This window comes from Lampetra planeri, chromosome 15, assembly GCF_965212315.1.
Source record: "Lampetra planeri chromosome 15, kcLamPlan1.2.h2, whole genome shotgun sequence".
Classification (NCBI taxonomy): domain Eukaryota; kingdom Metazoa; phylum Chordata; class Hyperoartia; order Petromyzontiformes; family Petromyzontidae; genus Lampetra; species Lampetra planeri.
This window is the reverse complement of record NC_136121.1, coordinates 13,303,427-13,319,400: the sequence shown is the minus strand read 5'-3', so window position 1 is coordinate 13,319,400 and position 15,974 is coordinate 13,303,427. Positions and strand designations below refer to the sequence as shown.

Genomic DNA, 15,974 nt, shown 5'->3' with positions numbered 1-15,974 from the left:
GTTGGTGTGTTGGTGGGCGGTGAGGGTTGGTGTGTTGGTGGGCGGTGAGGGTTGGTGTGTTGGTGGGCGGTGAGGGTTGGTGGGTTAGTGGTTGGGTGAGTGGGTGGGTGGGGAGGGTTGGTGTGTTGGTGGGCGGTGAGGGTTGGTGTGTTGGTGGGCGGTGAGGGTTGGTGTGTTGGTGGGCGGTGAGGGTTGGTGTGTTGGTGGTTAGGTGAGTGGGTGGGTGGGGAGGGTTGGTGGGTTGTTGGGTGGGCGGGGAGCGGTAGTGCAACAATTAGCACGCTGAGCCACGAAGACTGCGACCCGCTCGCGGCCAGCACCGGTGACAATTATCTGAATCATCGGTCCTGGGCCTTCCGCTAGGTCGACTCAGCCTCAAATGAGTACCTGGTGCGATGTCTAAACATTGGAATTGGGGAGGCAAAGGTGTGCCGTGCCGGCCTCCATTGGTGCTACTCGCTAACAGCACTGGCCCCAACGGTCTGTTTTGTCTATAAGGGGATCTTTGTCTTTGGATCGGTGAGTGGGTGGGGTGGATGCCCCTGGTGTTATTTCTCACCCCGCCCTCGCCTCTGCATCCGAAGGCCGCACCTGCCGGAACGGCTGGGTTGCGTTGAGCCACTCAGGTCGCTCCCCGCTGCAACCGGAATTGCGGAATGCGCCTGGGTACAGTGTCCGATGCGGGCTTAGAGGAGCCCTGTGCTGCATCCTACAGAGATGAGTCTCCCCCCTCTCCGCGTCTCCTGGCTCGGCAGTCATTCATCGCAGGGCGGCTGGCGATGTGGCTGGAGGAACGTCTCTGACGCCTTCTTTTCTCTGACCCCAGGTCACTCCTTGCAAATGAGACTCATCCTTGTCTCTTGAGTTCATGCCTGGTTAAACAAAATAAAACAAACTTGAAACTCGAAACTTATCTGGTCATGGCTATTGCTCGCTGTAGACCAGTGCTCTTAAATTTCTGAACGTTCAGATGCACGTTTTTCTCGTTTAAATCCTCCTTTATGCCATCACTCCCCATTTTATTTAGATCTATAAAAATGAAATGATGTCATCAATCTTGCCTGGATGGCCTCTGCTCCAAGTCACCTTTTCATACGACATTTCTCCTCGCACGTGGCAGTGCAAGGCCACTAAGCAGTGATTGCTATTTGTTGGCCTCCCATTCGTTTAAATTAGACCCAGCCAAAGTAGTCTGCATCTTTGTCAACAGTATTTTCCGCCAATGTCTCCAATTTACATCACAACATAGGAACTAAAAATTATTAGTGTTGGCTGCGACTGGAAATATGTGAAGTAGTCGATGTAAATAACTCAGTTTTTTTGTAATAACAGAATTTCTTCTTGTGTTATCCCAGGCGCTGTGCGGTGCCGTGGGTTTTGGTTTTCAGTTTGTTGGGTTGGGTGTGGAGTTTGGTTGGCTGGGTGGTGAGTTTGGTTGGCTGGGTGTGGAGTTTGGTTGGCTGGATGGTGAGTTTGGTTGGCTGGGTGGTGAGTTTGGTTGGCTGGGTGTGGAGTTTGGTTGCCTGGGTGGTGAGTTTGGTTGGTTGGGTGTGGAGTTTGGTTGGTTGGGTGTGGAGTTTGGTTGGTTGGGTGTGGATTTTGGTTGGCTGGATGGTGAGTTTGGTTGGCTGGGTGTGGAGTTTGGTTGGTTGGGTGTGGAGTTTGGTTGGTTGGGTGTGGAGTTTGGTTGAAGATACACCAGAAGTAGTTCTGTGATAACCACTTCCACGAGCTATACCCTAACACCGGGGGGGGGGGGGGGGGGATTGCGCTGTGGTACTTCGTCTTGTGATGCATCGCCATTAGCGCAACGAAGATACAATTGTGGGAAAATTTACAATTAATATTTTCATCGGCGCTACGTCGCAGCTGGTTGAGTGACACACCGGCGCTTCCTGCTCGCTGACCGCAGGGCCGTGGGGTCGGTGCACGTGCCCGTGGTGATGCGCGCTCTCCCTCCGAGCCGACCGCGGCCCAGGAGCATCGCGAGCGCCGACGGACGATCGGTCCTGCCTGCCCTGCCGCCGTCGCCACCGCTGCCTCCACCGCCGCCCTCGCCCGTCCTCGCCAGCGTCCTCGCCGGCGTCCTCGCTCGCCCCGACCGTTCCTCGGAGGCCGTCGAGTCGGCCGCGGACTGGCACCCGGCCTCCGTGGGCCCCGACGCCTACCCGGCGCTGCGCCGCCTGCTCGTGCCCAGCGTGATCCGCGGCCCGGACTCGCTGCGCCAGAGGGCCTCCGCGAGCGAGCAGATCGGTCGACCGCCCGCCGCCCCGGCAGCGGCGGCCGCTGCTACGAGGACGCCTCTCACTGGGAACGCGACGTCCGTTATCCAGCGGCTGCTCAGACCCGCGGATGGGAGGGAGGAGCGAGTATGACCCCCGAGGAGATGAGGAGCGAGTCTGACCCCCGAGGAGATGAGGAGGAGCGAGTCTGACCCCTGGGGAGATGAGAGGGAGGAGCGAGTCTGACCCCTGGGGAGATGAGAGGGAGGAGCGAGTCTGACCCCTGGGGAGATGAGAGGGAGGAGCGAGTCTGACCCCTGGGGAGATGAGAGGGAGGAGCGAGTCTGACCCCCGGGGAGATGAGAGGGAGGAGCGAGTCTGACCCCCGGGGAGATGAGAGGGAGGAGCGAGTCTGACCCCCGGGGAGATGAGAGGGAGGAGCGAGTCTGACCCCTGGAAATGTCAGGAGCGATGGAGAGTGCGGGGATGCCTGTCACACCGCTGGGAAGCCCTCGCCGGGAACTCGGTGCGAGTGCTGAATCAGTGATCAATGCTCGTCGGCTCAACAATTGTTACAATTCCAGGAGTTGTGAGCTGACAATTTTCCTTACAATAGCTACTTGCAGTGGTGGTATGTTTTATGGTATACATATGTATATATATATTTGAAATGCGTTTTATAAACAGGTGGCAATGTGAGATTTGTCATGACGGAAGAAGACGGTCAAGGCCAGAACTTGTCTATGAACAAGATTTTGGATGTTTTTTCCCACATACCGTAAGTATTTAGATTTTATATTTACATGCTAAGGAAGAAAATGGATTTTCCAGTTTTGTGTAACGAGGAATGCGCCATTGATTCGTGATTAAGCCAAAAGCTGGGCCAACGTTTTGACAGATACATTCACAGAATTGTACAAACCTTACTCTAAATTAAACTTTTTTTTGATGGGTGGCACCTCATCAACCGACTCCTGTGAGTCATTTCACAGTAGAATACATTGTTTTTCTGCAAAGCCTGAAGTGGATGCTTGTGACTTTTTGGTTGGGCAGTTTCTATGATTTCAGAGGCACGTTTCAGACACTTTAAAGATGTCGGCAGTCGTGAGTACAAGTCATGAAGTGTTTTTTTCCTTGGGCATTGTTTGTCAATCGATGTACATTATTGTCTCACGTTCCTTTGAGAAAAATGCTCATGAAATACCACGGTGCAAGGCGTACACTCTGACGAACTGATGTTTTCATCCCCGCCGAGATGGCGGGTGACGGTGCATTCATATTCTGAATTGATTGCATATATCAGCCATATTTTCGAAATGACATAGAACTACCTTTGACGTGATAACCCGCGTGTGTGTTGCTCGGGTGATGGTCAAATTGTGACTGTGAGGGTTGCCCGATGCGTAGACCTGACCGCGGGACCACGAGGGTTGCAGTCACGTGGCCACAGACGAACGAGTGACAGCTGCAGAAAACAGCACGGGGTCACGTGTGTGCCCCCCTCCCCACTCCGTCTCCATGAACCCCAAGTCTCTTTTGGAAGTACTCAAAGTTTGTGGAAGAGTTTCGGTGGCGCACTGTAACGGGACCGCGCTTTATTCAATAAAAAAACAACTTTGTGAAAAGTTTGACACTGGATTGCATACATGCTCAAAAGTATTCAATGTAGGAGAAAGAGACAAAGAACGTTAATTAATTATATAAAATATTATGGGGGGGGATTAAACCAAGAAATGTAGACTAGATTTTATTCTATGATAAAATTGTAATCAATTGATGTTGTGCAGAGTAAATATGCAATACTGGTACAACAAAAATTGTACAAAACCAAAAATAGGAATAAAATTACCATACTTGACCAAGACATACAAAATATTTCTAAAATATCATTAATGTATACTTGCCTAAATTTAGTCAATAATATAAACTTCAAAATTTGAGAGCAAATGTTAAACATGCAGAAAAATAATAATGTTTCGTTTTGGGTTAAAACTGACCCAAAATGTTATTTGCTTTTTGTTACAAACTTTTCAAAATGTGTACGTGCTGAATTTAATTATTGGAAATAATTAACAATCAGACGGAAAAAAATTACGACAAATGTAGTTATACGATAAGGGGAAAATGTTAAAGTTGGAAACAAATTTGCACAAAAAAGTATTGCTTTTCTAGAAACCAGCAACATGCCTATTATATCCTGAATGTGTAAGCAGGCAATGTAAGGAAATATTAGTTTTAGTTGGAAAAATTAGGGGGTAAATTCTTACGGCAATGTTTGCCAAAATGGCACATATGTATTGTTTTCATTTTATTAACAATGTTTTGTTAATTGATTTAACTGTTTTATTAATATGCAGTAAATTCAGTATTTTCAGTTTTTTCTTAAAAACAGAAAGGGGAGAAAGTGTTGGTGAATGTCAAAAGTTATATATGCGGATCAGTTTCAAAGACAATGCAAATATCATCAGAGTATGTTTGTTTGCATGTTCACCACTAGTACGTGTGATTAATGCAGAGTTGATTCCTTGCAAAATACTTATATTTGGTGCTGGAAATACTTAAGGCCTCCTGTTTTCTTGCCAGAGGGTAAAACCTATTTTAATGATTTATTACTTTATAATTTTATAATTTTTTCTATCTGTGACTTTACCGAAAGACCCAGAGTACTAATCTTATTTTTCATACATTTGCGGATGTTTAGTTTGACCCCAAAAAAACGTTGTAATATAATTAAACACATTGCGAAAAGGTCTCTGTCGAGAAAAAATGAAGGAAAAATATATGGATCGATATTGATGTAAAATCGATTTTTAAATATGAACCGTAAATAAATAATGAACATCCCCTGTCAAAAGCACACTACGTTGATAAAATTGAAATTTAACGAAACATTTCCTCAGAAAATTGCAAAAAGGACTTCCTGAATGCTGATAAAAAAAAACTTTCATTTTTTCAAAATAAATATATATTAATTGCGCAATCGCTAAAATGTACTTTACAATGATAGGAAATCAAAATATAAGTATTTTATCTCTGAAAGTGACAAAAACGAGCTATTCTACGTCATTTTTGGTGAACGTGGACACTCTCGTTGTAGCAATTGAGAGCTGTAAATGATAAATGCACGCGTTTAAAGTATTATAAATCGTAAAAATACTGAAATTACGCAAACAAATATTTTTCCTCAGAAAATAAAAAAACTTTGCATTCGAACCGATGCCAAGATTGGTAAATCTTAAAAAATATATATATATACTGGTAAATCGTCAGCCATGGTCAATTCCCAGTTGGAGGAAGGTCTACCCCAAGCCATTATCTGCATAGCACCTGCACACAAGCTGACGAATTCACTTAATCATCTTGTTAGACGCCTTCTCAGGGACGCGTTTCGTTCCGTGACTGTCACTCCAAGATTACTCCTCATTCCCTTCAAGTGAGGACGTGCCCTGGCCAAGCCCGCTTATTTTTCTTAACACCTTGAATCACGCCAACCACGTGAGAGGCATCTTATCTTGTCCACGTGTTCCTGTCGATCACTCTGTTGTGGCTTGCCAGCGTGCGTTCCCTGTTTGGTGTTAATCGCGCACGGTGCTTCTGCACCATGCCATGACAGATCACGACGCACCGATGCAATTAGTTACTTCAAGCACATTGGTACATTAGCGTTCATGGTCAAGTTCAGTTTAGTGAAAGCCCCCCCCCACAAACCTGCCCTGAACCACCTCTTCAGCTCGCTATCCATGAGCCCGCTTTTCCTTCAACGGGTTCACGTAATTCTGCAGTTTGTGTTCCAATTGCGTCCCTCCATTTTTTAGTGAATATTGGCCAAATAATTCATTTTGTTTTTTATATATGTAAAACTACAAATAAATGAATGTACACGTTCAACAAAAAGAAAGCTATGTATTGATGTAAATGACAATAAAGATGACGATAAAATTTGTGGTAACATTAAAAAAAATAATGTGACATAACCCATACATTTTGTTTGTTTTTCAAATATAAACTGAATCCACTTCATAAAAAGTACTTTACATTGATTAAAAAGTCCCCCCCATGAAATTACACGAATAAAAAGGATATTGTAAGTTTTGGTGATTGTTAATTAAATATAACTTTTTCCCCCAATAAAAACTTGTAAATAACTAATGGACACCGACTAAAATGTCCAACGTACCGATTCCATTTAGAAGTTGTACCAATTTTGTTTGCCTAGAAAAAAAGAAATCGACATACTAACACATGTTCGTACTGACATATGTGAACATAGCATGTCGATACGAAAACGTCGATTTGGTGAATATTTACAACGAAAATTTCCTCGTCTTTTTAAATAAACTCCGCAAATAATCAAGGTACAAATGCAAAACAAATACTTCACGTTGATTAAATATGAAAGCTTGACCCGAAAAAACTCGAAATTATAAAAAAAAAGTCAGTGGCTTGCGTCATCTGTGGTAAAGGTTGACTTTAGGAAATAAATGTACACGAACCGAACGTCCCTGCACATGAATAAATAATGAATAACTAATTAACATTTTCCGAATGAACTACACATTGATAACATTGGAAATTGAAGATGTGGATTTTTGGCTGGGAAACGGCAAAACAAATATTCAGTTTAAACACAAAGTGATGAAAAGGAATTTGCTAAATCGTAGTGGACACTGTTTTCCCATCCCTGCTTAATAATTTACACAGGAAAGAAACAAAAAGACGAGAGTTTACTCAATTAAAATAAGAAACATTCTTTAATACACACCAAAAAGAAAACCCCATACCAACATTGCGTTACATATTATACAGTTGCTGTTTCTTCTTCTTCTGTTTAATATTGCCGATGCACTTTTAGTATCGCCGGTCTAAAATAATGCAACCTTTTTTCGTTTTACCTTTTGTGCTGCCAAACATCGAAGCAAATGACCCACTTAGAACGCCGATCGTCAACCATCCCCCCCCCCATCTCGACCCCGTTTGCTGCCCGCAAATCTCGCCTCAAGATAACCGATTCGCCTACCACGCAGCACACACACACAGACACAAAAGGAGAGAATATACTCTCAAGTTTTTTCGGTAAAGTCACGGAGGTAAAATAAATAATAAAAATAATAATAGAAATAAAATAATAAACCACTATTATTTCTATTTTATTATTATTATTTATTTTTATTAGTTATTTTTACCTACGTGACTTTACCGAAACAACCTAAGAGTATGAATCCTTGCAGTCACGAAAGCTTCAAATCTAGAAACAACAGAGATTCACCCTTCACGAACTCCCACTTCGCTGTTACGTTTCATTAAATATTTCAAGGACATTTATATCATTGAGTATCGGTTTTATTATTATTATCAACATCATTATTAGTACGCCACGTCGGTGAATAGCTTCGTAGTGAGGGTTGTCGTTTCGGACGCGATACTGCTGGCAGAGTGCGCGCATAGGTAGGGGAGACGTTGCTGTTACCAAGCCCTTCAAATAAAAAAAACCGCACAAATTACTCAACACCGAAAATACTGCACTGCACCAAATAAATACCTCCCGACGCAGTCGGCCCCCTCTCGTCCCCTTTACAGCGAGATCGAAAAGTCCACCACCCCCCTCGACACACACACAAAAAGACCGAAGTGGGCGCGGCTCGAGGCCTCGGTGGGCATCACGAGGTGCGGAGAGAGGGGCATGCACACACGCGATGACTGCGACCACCACCGAAAATAAATACAACAAGCAGCCTCGCCCCGATATCAAACACAGGACGACGGCATTCGAAGCGTGCCGCCTTCTTTCCTTCGTGTTTTTTTCTGTCGTGCAAAAAAAAGGATGCATGGGTGAACATCTCACCGAGTGCCAACGAAAATAGAAAACGGAAAACTCCCGACGACGAAAATTTGCACCTCCCACCGACAAATGCAGTTGGGCGGGTGGTTTGCACCCTGCGTCCAAACTACATCCGCCTCTGCTCATTTTTCTACTTTGCCAAACATCGTCAGCAACGAGCGACGGCGATTATTTGTTTCCCTCTCCCTCCCCTTTACTACGTAAATTGTACAATCAAAAGAAACGGCACCCACCTCAAGAGTGGCCCCGTGGCACGAGCGAGGTGCGGAGGTGGTTGTACGACGAAGCCGTGGCCACCACTTTCAGCCTTGGAGCCAAAAAACACTGCGCAAGACTGTCGCTCATCGCCTCCTCTCTCACCACCTTCTCACCGTCGCTCTCCCGTCATTCTCGGAAGCGGAATGTGTGAGCGTTCATTCATTTGTGGTGAGCAAGGTGCCAACAAAACCCAAAGTGATCCGTTTATAGAAACCCCACTAAAAAGAGAAAATATGAAGACAGCATCATGGGACCTCCTTTGCCAGTACCAAAATATGAGAATAGGTTTTCCCCCTTTTTATCTGGCAACAAAACAGGTGTTAATATGTCACACCAAACTAAAACCTTTTACAAGGAATCATGTCTGCATTAACCACAATACTTGTGGTCAGAATGCAAACAAAAAACGTACTCTGATAATATTTGCATTGTCTTTGGTGTGGACCAATCAGTTTCAAATACAATGCATATATTATCAGAGTATGTTTTTTGTTTGCATTCTGACCACAAGTATTCTGGTTAATGCAGACATGGTTCCTTGTAAAAGGTTTCAGTTTGGTGTTTTAACATCTTAACACAGCTGTTTTGTTGCCATAAAAAAGGGGAAAATCTATGCTTCTAAAGACAACATTTTACTTCATAGCCTCTAAACGTCGACCAGATCTCAACACACACTTAGCCAATGTTTACACAATTCTCCTGTTACACCGATTTCAACATAGCCAACATGAGATTTGCTTACATCACTCTTTTGAGAAGCAAACTAGGTCGTTAGAACATGGGTGGGGGTCTCTATAAACGGATCGACCTGCAAGTCGGAACTCTGCATCATGTACGCGCACGTGTGTGTGTGTTCGTGCGCTATATTTCGAGACCTCTCCCCCGTGTAACAACGGGCCCTCCCGGCACACGCTGCCCTCGCGTTCACAGAAGCGCACATTTGTAGAATGAAAGCACCGGTTTTGTGCTCAAACGATACGTAGAGCAGAGAATTCTTGAAAGAAAATTCCAGAAGATTGACAACTAGCACACGTCTCCTATGAGGAAGCAAAACGTCGAACTTGGCCCCGCGGATCTCCACCGCAGTGCAGCGGAGCGAACGTGAATGTTACGGAGGCCGACAGCGTCGGGCAGTTTGACGACCGCTCTTCTCTCCTTGACATCACACCATGGCTGTGGGGGGTTAGCTTCCCCGGCTCGGGATATAAGTGCTAAGCATGACAACAGCGTTTCCTTGTGACAAAACCTGTAAACACGCACCGCTTGTACAGCAATTGCACACGGGTGTACCATATCACGCGGGAGGACAAACACGCGGCGCTTAAAAACGGCTTCGAGTAAAAGCACTTAAAACAATCGACGCAAATGAGAAAAAACAAACAGCACATTGCATCACGCCTGCAAATTGTCGGGGGTGGGTGGGGGGAGGGAGAACGGACGAATGGAAAATGTAACGCGAGCACTCGTGCTGATGTGCGGCGTGCAAGGTTACAGCAAGAGCTGTGCAAGTGCCTGCCGGTCTATCCGCAATGGGGAGCAGGGCACGAGTAACACGTCTCTCGTGGCCCGCGCGTGTGTGTGAGCGCGCGTGTTTAGTCCCACTGTGAATGTGCTGTACGCAGAGCGTGACGTCGACGCAGTCGATGAACCCATCTCCGGCAGGGACGTCAATGCCCCCCGAACGTCTCCCGAGTCGACTTCCCGGTCGTGGCGCCACGAACGCCTCGTCGCCAACAAGCGCGAGCTTCGTGTCCGTCGCGTGAAGTCCTGGCAGGTCGAACCACGCCACAGCGCACCCCCCCCACTCCCCCCCCCGGATCAGGACCCTGCGTCCAGGCGTCGCTGCGGAGTCCTGTGGCGGGCGAATGGCGAGTCTCGCCTCCCACATGTAGTTCGGCGCGACGTCCGACGTTTCGCTCCGCGTGCCGACAGCTTCTCCCTTCAGCCCCAGTTTCGCGCCGTCTCCCTACAAACGAGGCTCTTTCTCATTCTTCTCGGGACGACGGCGCGGGTGACGCGACACGGAGCGACCGTCTGTGCCGTGTTGCTCCAAGTTCGGAGCTTCACGGAGACTCCGGGATGGGGTGGGGGTACGAGCGAAGGGGAGCGTGCGTGTGGGGACGAGCGCCCACAGGGTGTCAGACTTTGAAAGGGTGACAACAGATCAGCCTCCCAAAGCACCGTCCAGAGGAACACCGGGGAGCGTTCACAATAACAATAAATTAAATCAACATACTTCATGCCAGAGCTTGGAAAACAACGTAGGAACGCGAGACGACCGTAAACGAGATTAGTTTGATTATGACATGGCGCGTGCGGGGGAGTTTACGCTTCAACCCAAAACGGGACATCCCGCGACGGTTCGTCGGCAAGGGCGGCGGCCGATCCCGCAGGCCACACGGAGAAGAGATCGGCGCACGCGCCCCCCCCTACGCCGGAGACCGAGGAGGCCCGCCCGCCGGCCATCGGCAGAACCGCTCGCGACGCCGCGCTGGGAGGAAGCAAGGAGCCGCGGCCGTCGTTCACTGCAGGTATCGGTAAATCTTGAAGCAGTGGTTGCCCGAGTCGGCGACAATGACGTGGCCGTCGCAGGTGAGAGCCAGGCCCTGGGGCCCGTATAGTGGGTCGGCCGAGGTGTTGATGTAGGAGAGGAACGAGCCGGAGCTGTCGAACACCTGTCCCGCACACGAAGGGAACACGCGTGACAAGTAGGGGACTTTTAAGGGCAGCACGGAGGGGGGACGGAGAGAGGGCAGGTGGGAGCGAGTTGCCCTGCAGCCTTTGTCACGAACATTGCCGGCTCCGCTCATGTAACAATCACAAGAATACGAATGCTTTTATGTCAATCCACTGTTGAATGAAGGCTTCTTCAAAGACATCTTCTGTTTTCTCTGTCTGTGTCGGTCTACATGAATAAATAAACCACGTTTGTTTTGCGATTGCGGAGGTTACCAATTTAGAAACAGCTCGCTGAACCCCTGGTAATGACATGACGTCATAAGGCTCGCCACGTCGTGACCGTCGCGTGGTCACGAATAAATGACGTCATCGCTGAGGCAACACGCGCGTGTCCCGTGATGTCACCGCTCTGGCCGAAGAGGCTCATCTACTTTTGAGACGCAACAATAACATCGGCACGAGGCACGGGCCCGTTCTCCTCACTGGGCCCTCGATCCGACCGGTCCGCCCCACTCAGCGACGCGGTGTGGCGTGGCGTCACCTGTATCCGACTGTTGCCCCAGTCGGCCACGATGATGTTGCCCAGGGCGTCCACAGCCACGCCGGTAGGGGCGTTGAACTGCCCGTTGCCTTCTCCGTTGGAGCCGAACTTGAGCAGGAACTCCCCGTCCGAGTTGAAGACCTGCGCCACCACCGCCGGCGGGCGGGAGCGAGCGAGCGTGCGGGAGGGAGGTGGAGCGGGTGGATTGAGTGAACCGGGGAGTGTTTGGAGGTTGACGGAGTTGATGGACGATTGTTTGAGTGGTGGTGTGATTGTGCGGGGCGTGTAAATAGTGGGGTGCACGATGGTGAGAGTAGATGAAGTGTCGGAAAGGGACAAGATAGCAGAACACAGAGGTTGTTTTTCGTTTTTTTTACCAATATCTAAGAGCAGACTCTGCCTATATATTTTGGCGAGAGTATCACACTCCATGGAAGGGAAATTACTTGGGTTACTGATGATGGGGCTGATATATTTGTCAGTGTTACGCACAAGAACAACAGTGAATGGCAAACATCATCTGATCAGTAATTAAATTTAAGGGCCTAGAGTTGAAACTATTGGTTTGCAGACGTTTCTAATTTGAAGCATAAGACTCAATAATATCTGTGAAACGCTTCTAAGCTTTCTAGGCCTTCTAGAACATCACTGCTTCGCGTGCTCTCAGATGCGCTTCTGGGGCCGTCTGGAACGCTCTTCCTTCCGATATGAGGAAGTCACTGGAGCTGTGCACCTTTAAATCTACATTGAAAACTCATTGTTAGAATTAGTTTTGTGTTTATTTTGATGTCCGTCCCACGCACCTTCGATGAGTACGGTTGGCTACGTATGGTGCGATAGAAGTTCAACATACACACGTCATGATAATAATTTACAGTCACTCCGACACTACTACCTGTATGTATCAGATAATGCCATTGTCACATCCCGTCTCTGAACAATTAACGTGTTAACTATTCTTGTTAAATCTAAAACTAATATGGATGGGGCAGTGTGTCACTACTCAGAGGCCATACCTTGACGGAGTGGTTGTGGAAATCCGTGACTATGATGTCGTTGTTGCTGTTCACTGCGACAAAGTGAGGTCCTGTGGGGTAAACAGATGTCGTGAGGCTCAACATGAACAGCAGGGGGCCACGCGACAGGAAGGAGACGCCACCCCGAGGGACACCCCCCCCCCCGCCTCCTGGTACAATCCCTCAACCGAGCTTCCTTCCCAGTCCTCGCTCCCAACAGCAGCCGACCCACCAGTTGGCCAGGAGGACTTTGGCCACGCCCCATGGCTTCCTCCACCCACCGTGTGCCCGAGCAGAAAGAACCTGGTATGCAGGGTCAACTAAAGCAACGAGACACGTTTCTGAAATGCCGTCGTAGGCGTTGTTCTGACGTTGCCGTATGTGCTGTAAAGTTCTGTACTTTCGTGCAGCGAAAGCGACGGCTTTACCCAAATCAATGTCTACCACCAACACAAGGTCTATTGCCCATTCTTTCTGGTGGCATTCCAGGGCAGAGAGAGAAAGACAGGGGGAGGCGATGCCCTGAAAAGCCTTGGTCGTGCCTTCTGCTCCGGACAAACCCGGGAGTGGGGGGGGTCAATTACAATCATTAGAATGGGGCAAGTCGCAATCGACCTTTTACAAAGAACGCTACACGTTGGTGTCTTGGTCATCGTAATGGAACCCCGTGTGTGTCCGGCTCTGAGCGCTGCGCCCGTTTGCCGGTGGCAACCTGCAAACTGCTTGTCCCCGTTCCCCCGGCTGCCGAAGCGCGTCACGAGTTTGCCGCTCGGCTGGAAGGCCGTGACGCAGCACGCCTTGTTGTCCACCACAATGATATGCCCGTTGCGGTCCACCGCCACGCCCTTGGGCCCCAGCAGCTTGCCGGCGCCCAGCTTGCTCTGCGGTGGGGGGGGGGAGGGTGGGAAGCGTGCGCGTGCACATGAACGAGCGTTTCCCCACGTTATTTCTGGAGGCCCGTCGGCTCCGATCGTGACGGCTCGCGATGACACGGCGAGAGACGTGATCGGCAGGGTTCAATAGCAGCCGGCTTTGCGCGCGACCGGCAACGCGGAAAATATTTCTGAACTCGGCAACACCCCATGCGGTATGCCGCTCACTAACCAGCTGTTGTCAACGTGTCCAGGTGTTCCGAGGTTGCTTGATTACGTCGAGTGCAAATTTAGGCCTCCCCCCCCCCCTCCTGTACTCCGCCTGCTGCAGTCGAGCAGCGATCCACAAATATTCAGAGTCGGTTGGGAGAGTTTCACCGCTCGAGTTGACGTGGGCTCCTTTGGAACGTGGGCCACGGGCGTAAAACGGAGAGGACGTTCAATCTTCGGTGAGATGCGGTGGGGGGGGGGGGGGCGTCTCACCTTGAACTTCCCGTCAGCGCCGAAGATGCTGACCCACTTGTTGTCGTAGTCGGCCACGATGACGTCCCCGTTGGGGTGGACGGCAACGCCCGTCGGCCGCTGCAGCTGTCCCGGGGAGCGACCTCGCACGCCGAAGCGCGACTTGAACGTCCCGTCGTTGGTGAACACCTTCCGACGGTTGAGAGGGGGCGTCAAGTGGACGAGTGGTCACCGTGGTTACCGTGGTTACCGTGTTCACAGTGGTCACACATTGGTCCCTGTGACCAACGTGTTCAGTGGTCACAGTGGTCTCTCGCTCGCGTCTTGACTTAAATAGCCTTAAATGGAGCTACCCGCTTGCTACTGATCGAGGGGTGTAAGGAATACGTCGATGAGTCAGTTGTCATAAATATTCGTAACACGGTGCATCATATTGCTGCGTGTGAGAATCGATGTTGTTACATTCGTGAATGTTGTATGCAACAGGCTCGCGTCAACCTAGCAGCCAATAGAAGCGCTCACATTGGCCGCATTAGACAGCGAGTTGAAGAATCCACCCTCTGGCATCGACCCCTAGGGTCCCTCTTAGCAAAGCACCCAAGCGAGTCCCCTTTCCATCCGCACGTCTCCGCAGAAGCGGTCGATCCGATGCCGCCACGAGGCATGTGGCCCACTGCTGCCCCCTCCCTGCTCCCCGAGGGTCTCTGGATCAGAGAGCCTGGCGAGCCGGGTCAGCGCAGAGGAGGCGAGGAGCCACCGGTACACAGGCCCAAAGTGCCGTAGTCGGCATTCCCGCGTGTATTTTTTTTTTTACCAGGTAAGGCCCGCTGAGCTATACAGCTCTGTTTCAAAAGCGACCTCGCCACAAATGATAGCTCAACGAAGCGGCTTACGTGTACATTCATAGCAGCCATATACTCGAAACACATGTTGACTCTAAAGGTATCATCCTCCTAAGCAAGCCTCATCTTTAGTTGCAGTCGCCTTTGGTTGAACTCTCAAAACAATCCAATGTGAGCAAAGGATCGACTGCTGCACCTAATCGTCATTCTGGTCACATCCCCAAGTGTGTCAGCATGGGCCGCTGGTGGAGGTGAGTGTGGGGATTAGGGGTCGAGAGAGGGGGAGGGGAGGGGGTGAGGGGTCGAGGGGGGGGGGGGTCAGGATGCGAGCAGGCCCTCACCTGCACACACTGGTTGTTGCTGTCGGCAATGACGATGCGGCTGTTCCCGGAGGTCGCGACCCCCTGCAGGTTCGTGAACTCTCCCTTGTTCCTTCCTTTGGTCCCTGCGGGAAGTAGACATTTCAAATTCTTCCTCGGACAAGGTCCCGGGGACCGCTGCTCCAGGGCAAACAATCATACGTTACTACAAATCAGGTCAAGTGGCAAGGTGATCAGAAAGCTTGGGGGGGGGGGGGGGGGGGGGGGGGTGGTCAGAGTCACCGCAGCTGGCACCGCTGTGATTCTGAGGTCTAATCCAGGTTTTAGCCGCCCCGAAGTTAAACCGCATTCTCAAACATAACGATCCGATGGTCTCAGTCCCAGTCACCATGGACTCCATACGAAATAATCATCACATTGAGTTTGGATTTGCACTTGATTTGGATTAATTCCAGCTTTGACCATTAAACTATCGGTTAGGCAGTCATACGAATAACGTTGCTCTGTGGCAGGCAGTGTGTGATAGAAAACAAAGATCGCTTGAAGGGATCTCACAAGTACTCTACGGCGTCTCTTTCCTGTGGACCATTCTCTAACGTGGGGTGTTGGCACTGCCTTGGCAGAGTTCCTCGTTCATTCTTCCTCTTATCAAACTAAACTTTCAGAGCAAAACTGGACCAAAAGTGTGAAAAAGACAGAAGACAAAGTGGAGCAAGTGCCGAGTGGCACGGCTACCACTGAGCTATAAACATGCCCAGTGGCTTCACACATGGAGCAGATAGCGAGCCAGACAATGTGAAATGTTTTACCCTTCTAAGCCAGTTGAAATTCAGCTACCTTCCTCACAGGCAAAACCAACGCGGTTACTTTATTCATGCAGACAAGTAGACAAAAAACAGACAGGAGCACATGCAAAGAGGCAG

The 15,974-nt window shown here is 49.2% G+C and overlaps 2 protein-coding genes across 5 annotated transcripts in view; one reads left to right on the top strand and one right to left on the bottom strand.

Moving 5' to 3' along the window:
- The window catches only part of LOC144722768 (uncharacterized), a 28,347-nt gene extending 22,912 nt beyond the window's left edge, over positions 1–5,435 (top strand). The window contains exon 8 of the mRNA XM_078601176.1: positions 1,913–5,435. Coding sequence (XP_078457302.1) covers positions 1,913–2,375 — 463 coding nt within the window. The 3' untranslated portion in view covers positions 2,376–5,435. The remainder of the gene's footprint in view (positions 1–1,912) is intronic.
- A 1,519-nt stretch (positions 5,436–6,954) lies between these two features.
- The window catches only part of TRIM2 (tripartite motif containing 2), a 74,384-nt gene continuing 65,364 nt past the window's right edge, over positions 6,955–15,974 (bottom strand). For 3 of the 4 annotated variants that reach the window (XM_078601168.1, XM_078601170.1, XM_078601169.1), the window contains 6 exons: positions 15,073–15,176; positions 13,911–14,078; positions 13,268–13,436; positions 12,556–12,626; positions 11,540–11,680; positions 6,955–10,994 (listed from right to left, as the gene is read on the bottom strand). In XM_078601168.1, the coding sequence (XP_078457294.1) occupies positions 10,842–10,994; positions 11,540–11,680; positions 12,556–12,626; positions 13,268–13,436; positions 13,911–14,078; positions 15,073–15,176 (806 nt within the window). In that variant the 3' untranslated portion in view covers positions 6,955–10,841. The remainder of the gene's footprint in view (positions 10,995–11,539; positions 11,681–12,555; positions 12,627–13,267; positions 13,437–13,910; positions 14,079–15,072; positions 15,177–15,974) is intronic. The other variant, XM_078601171.1, reaches the window with a different exon arrangement.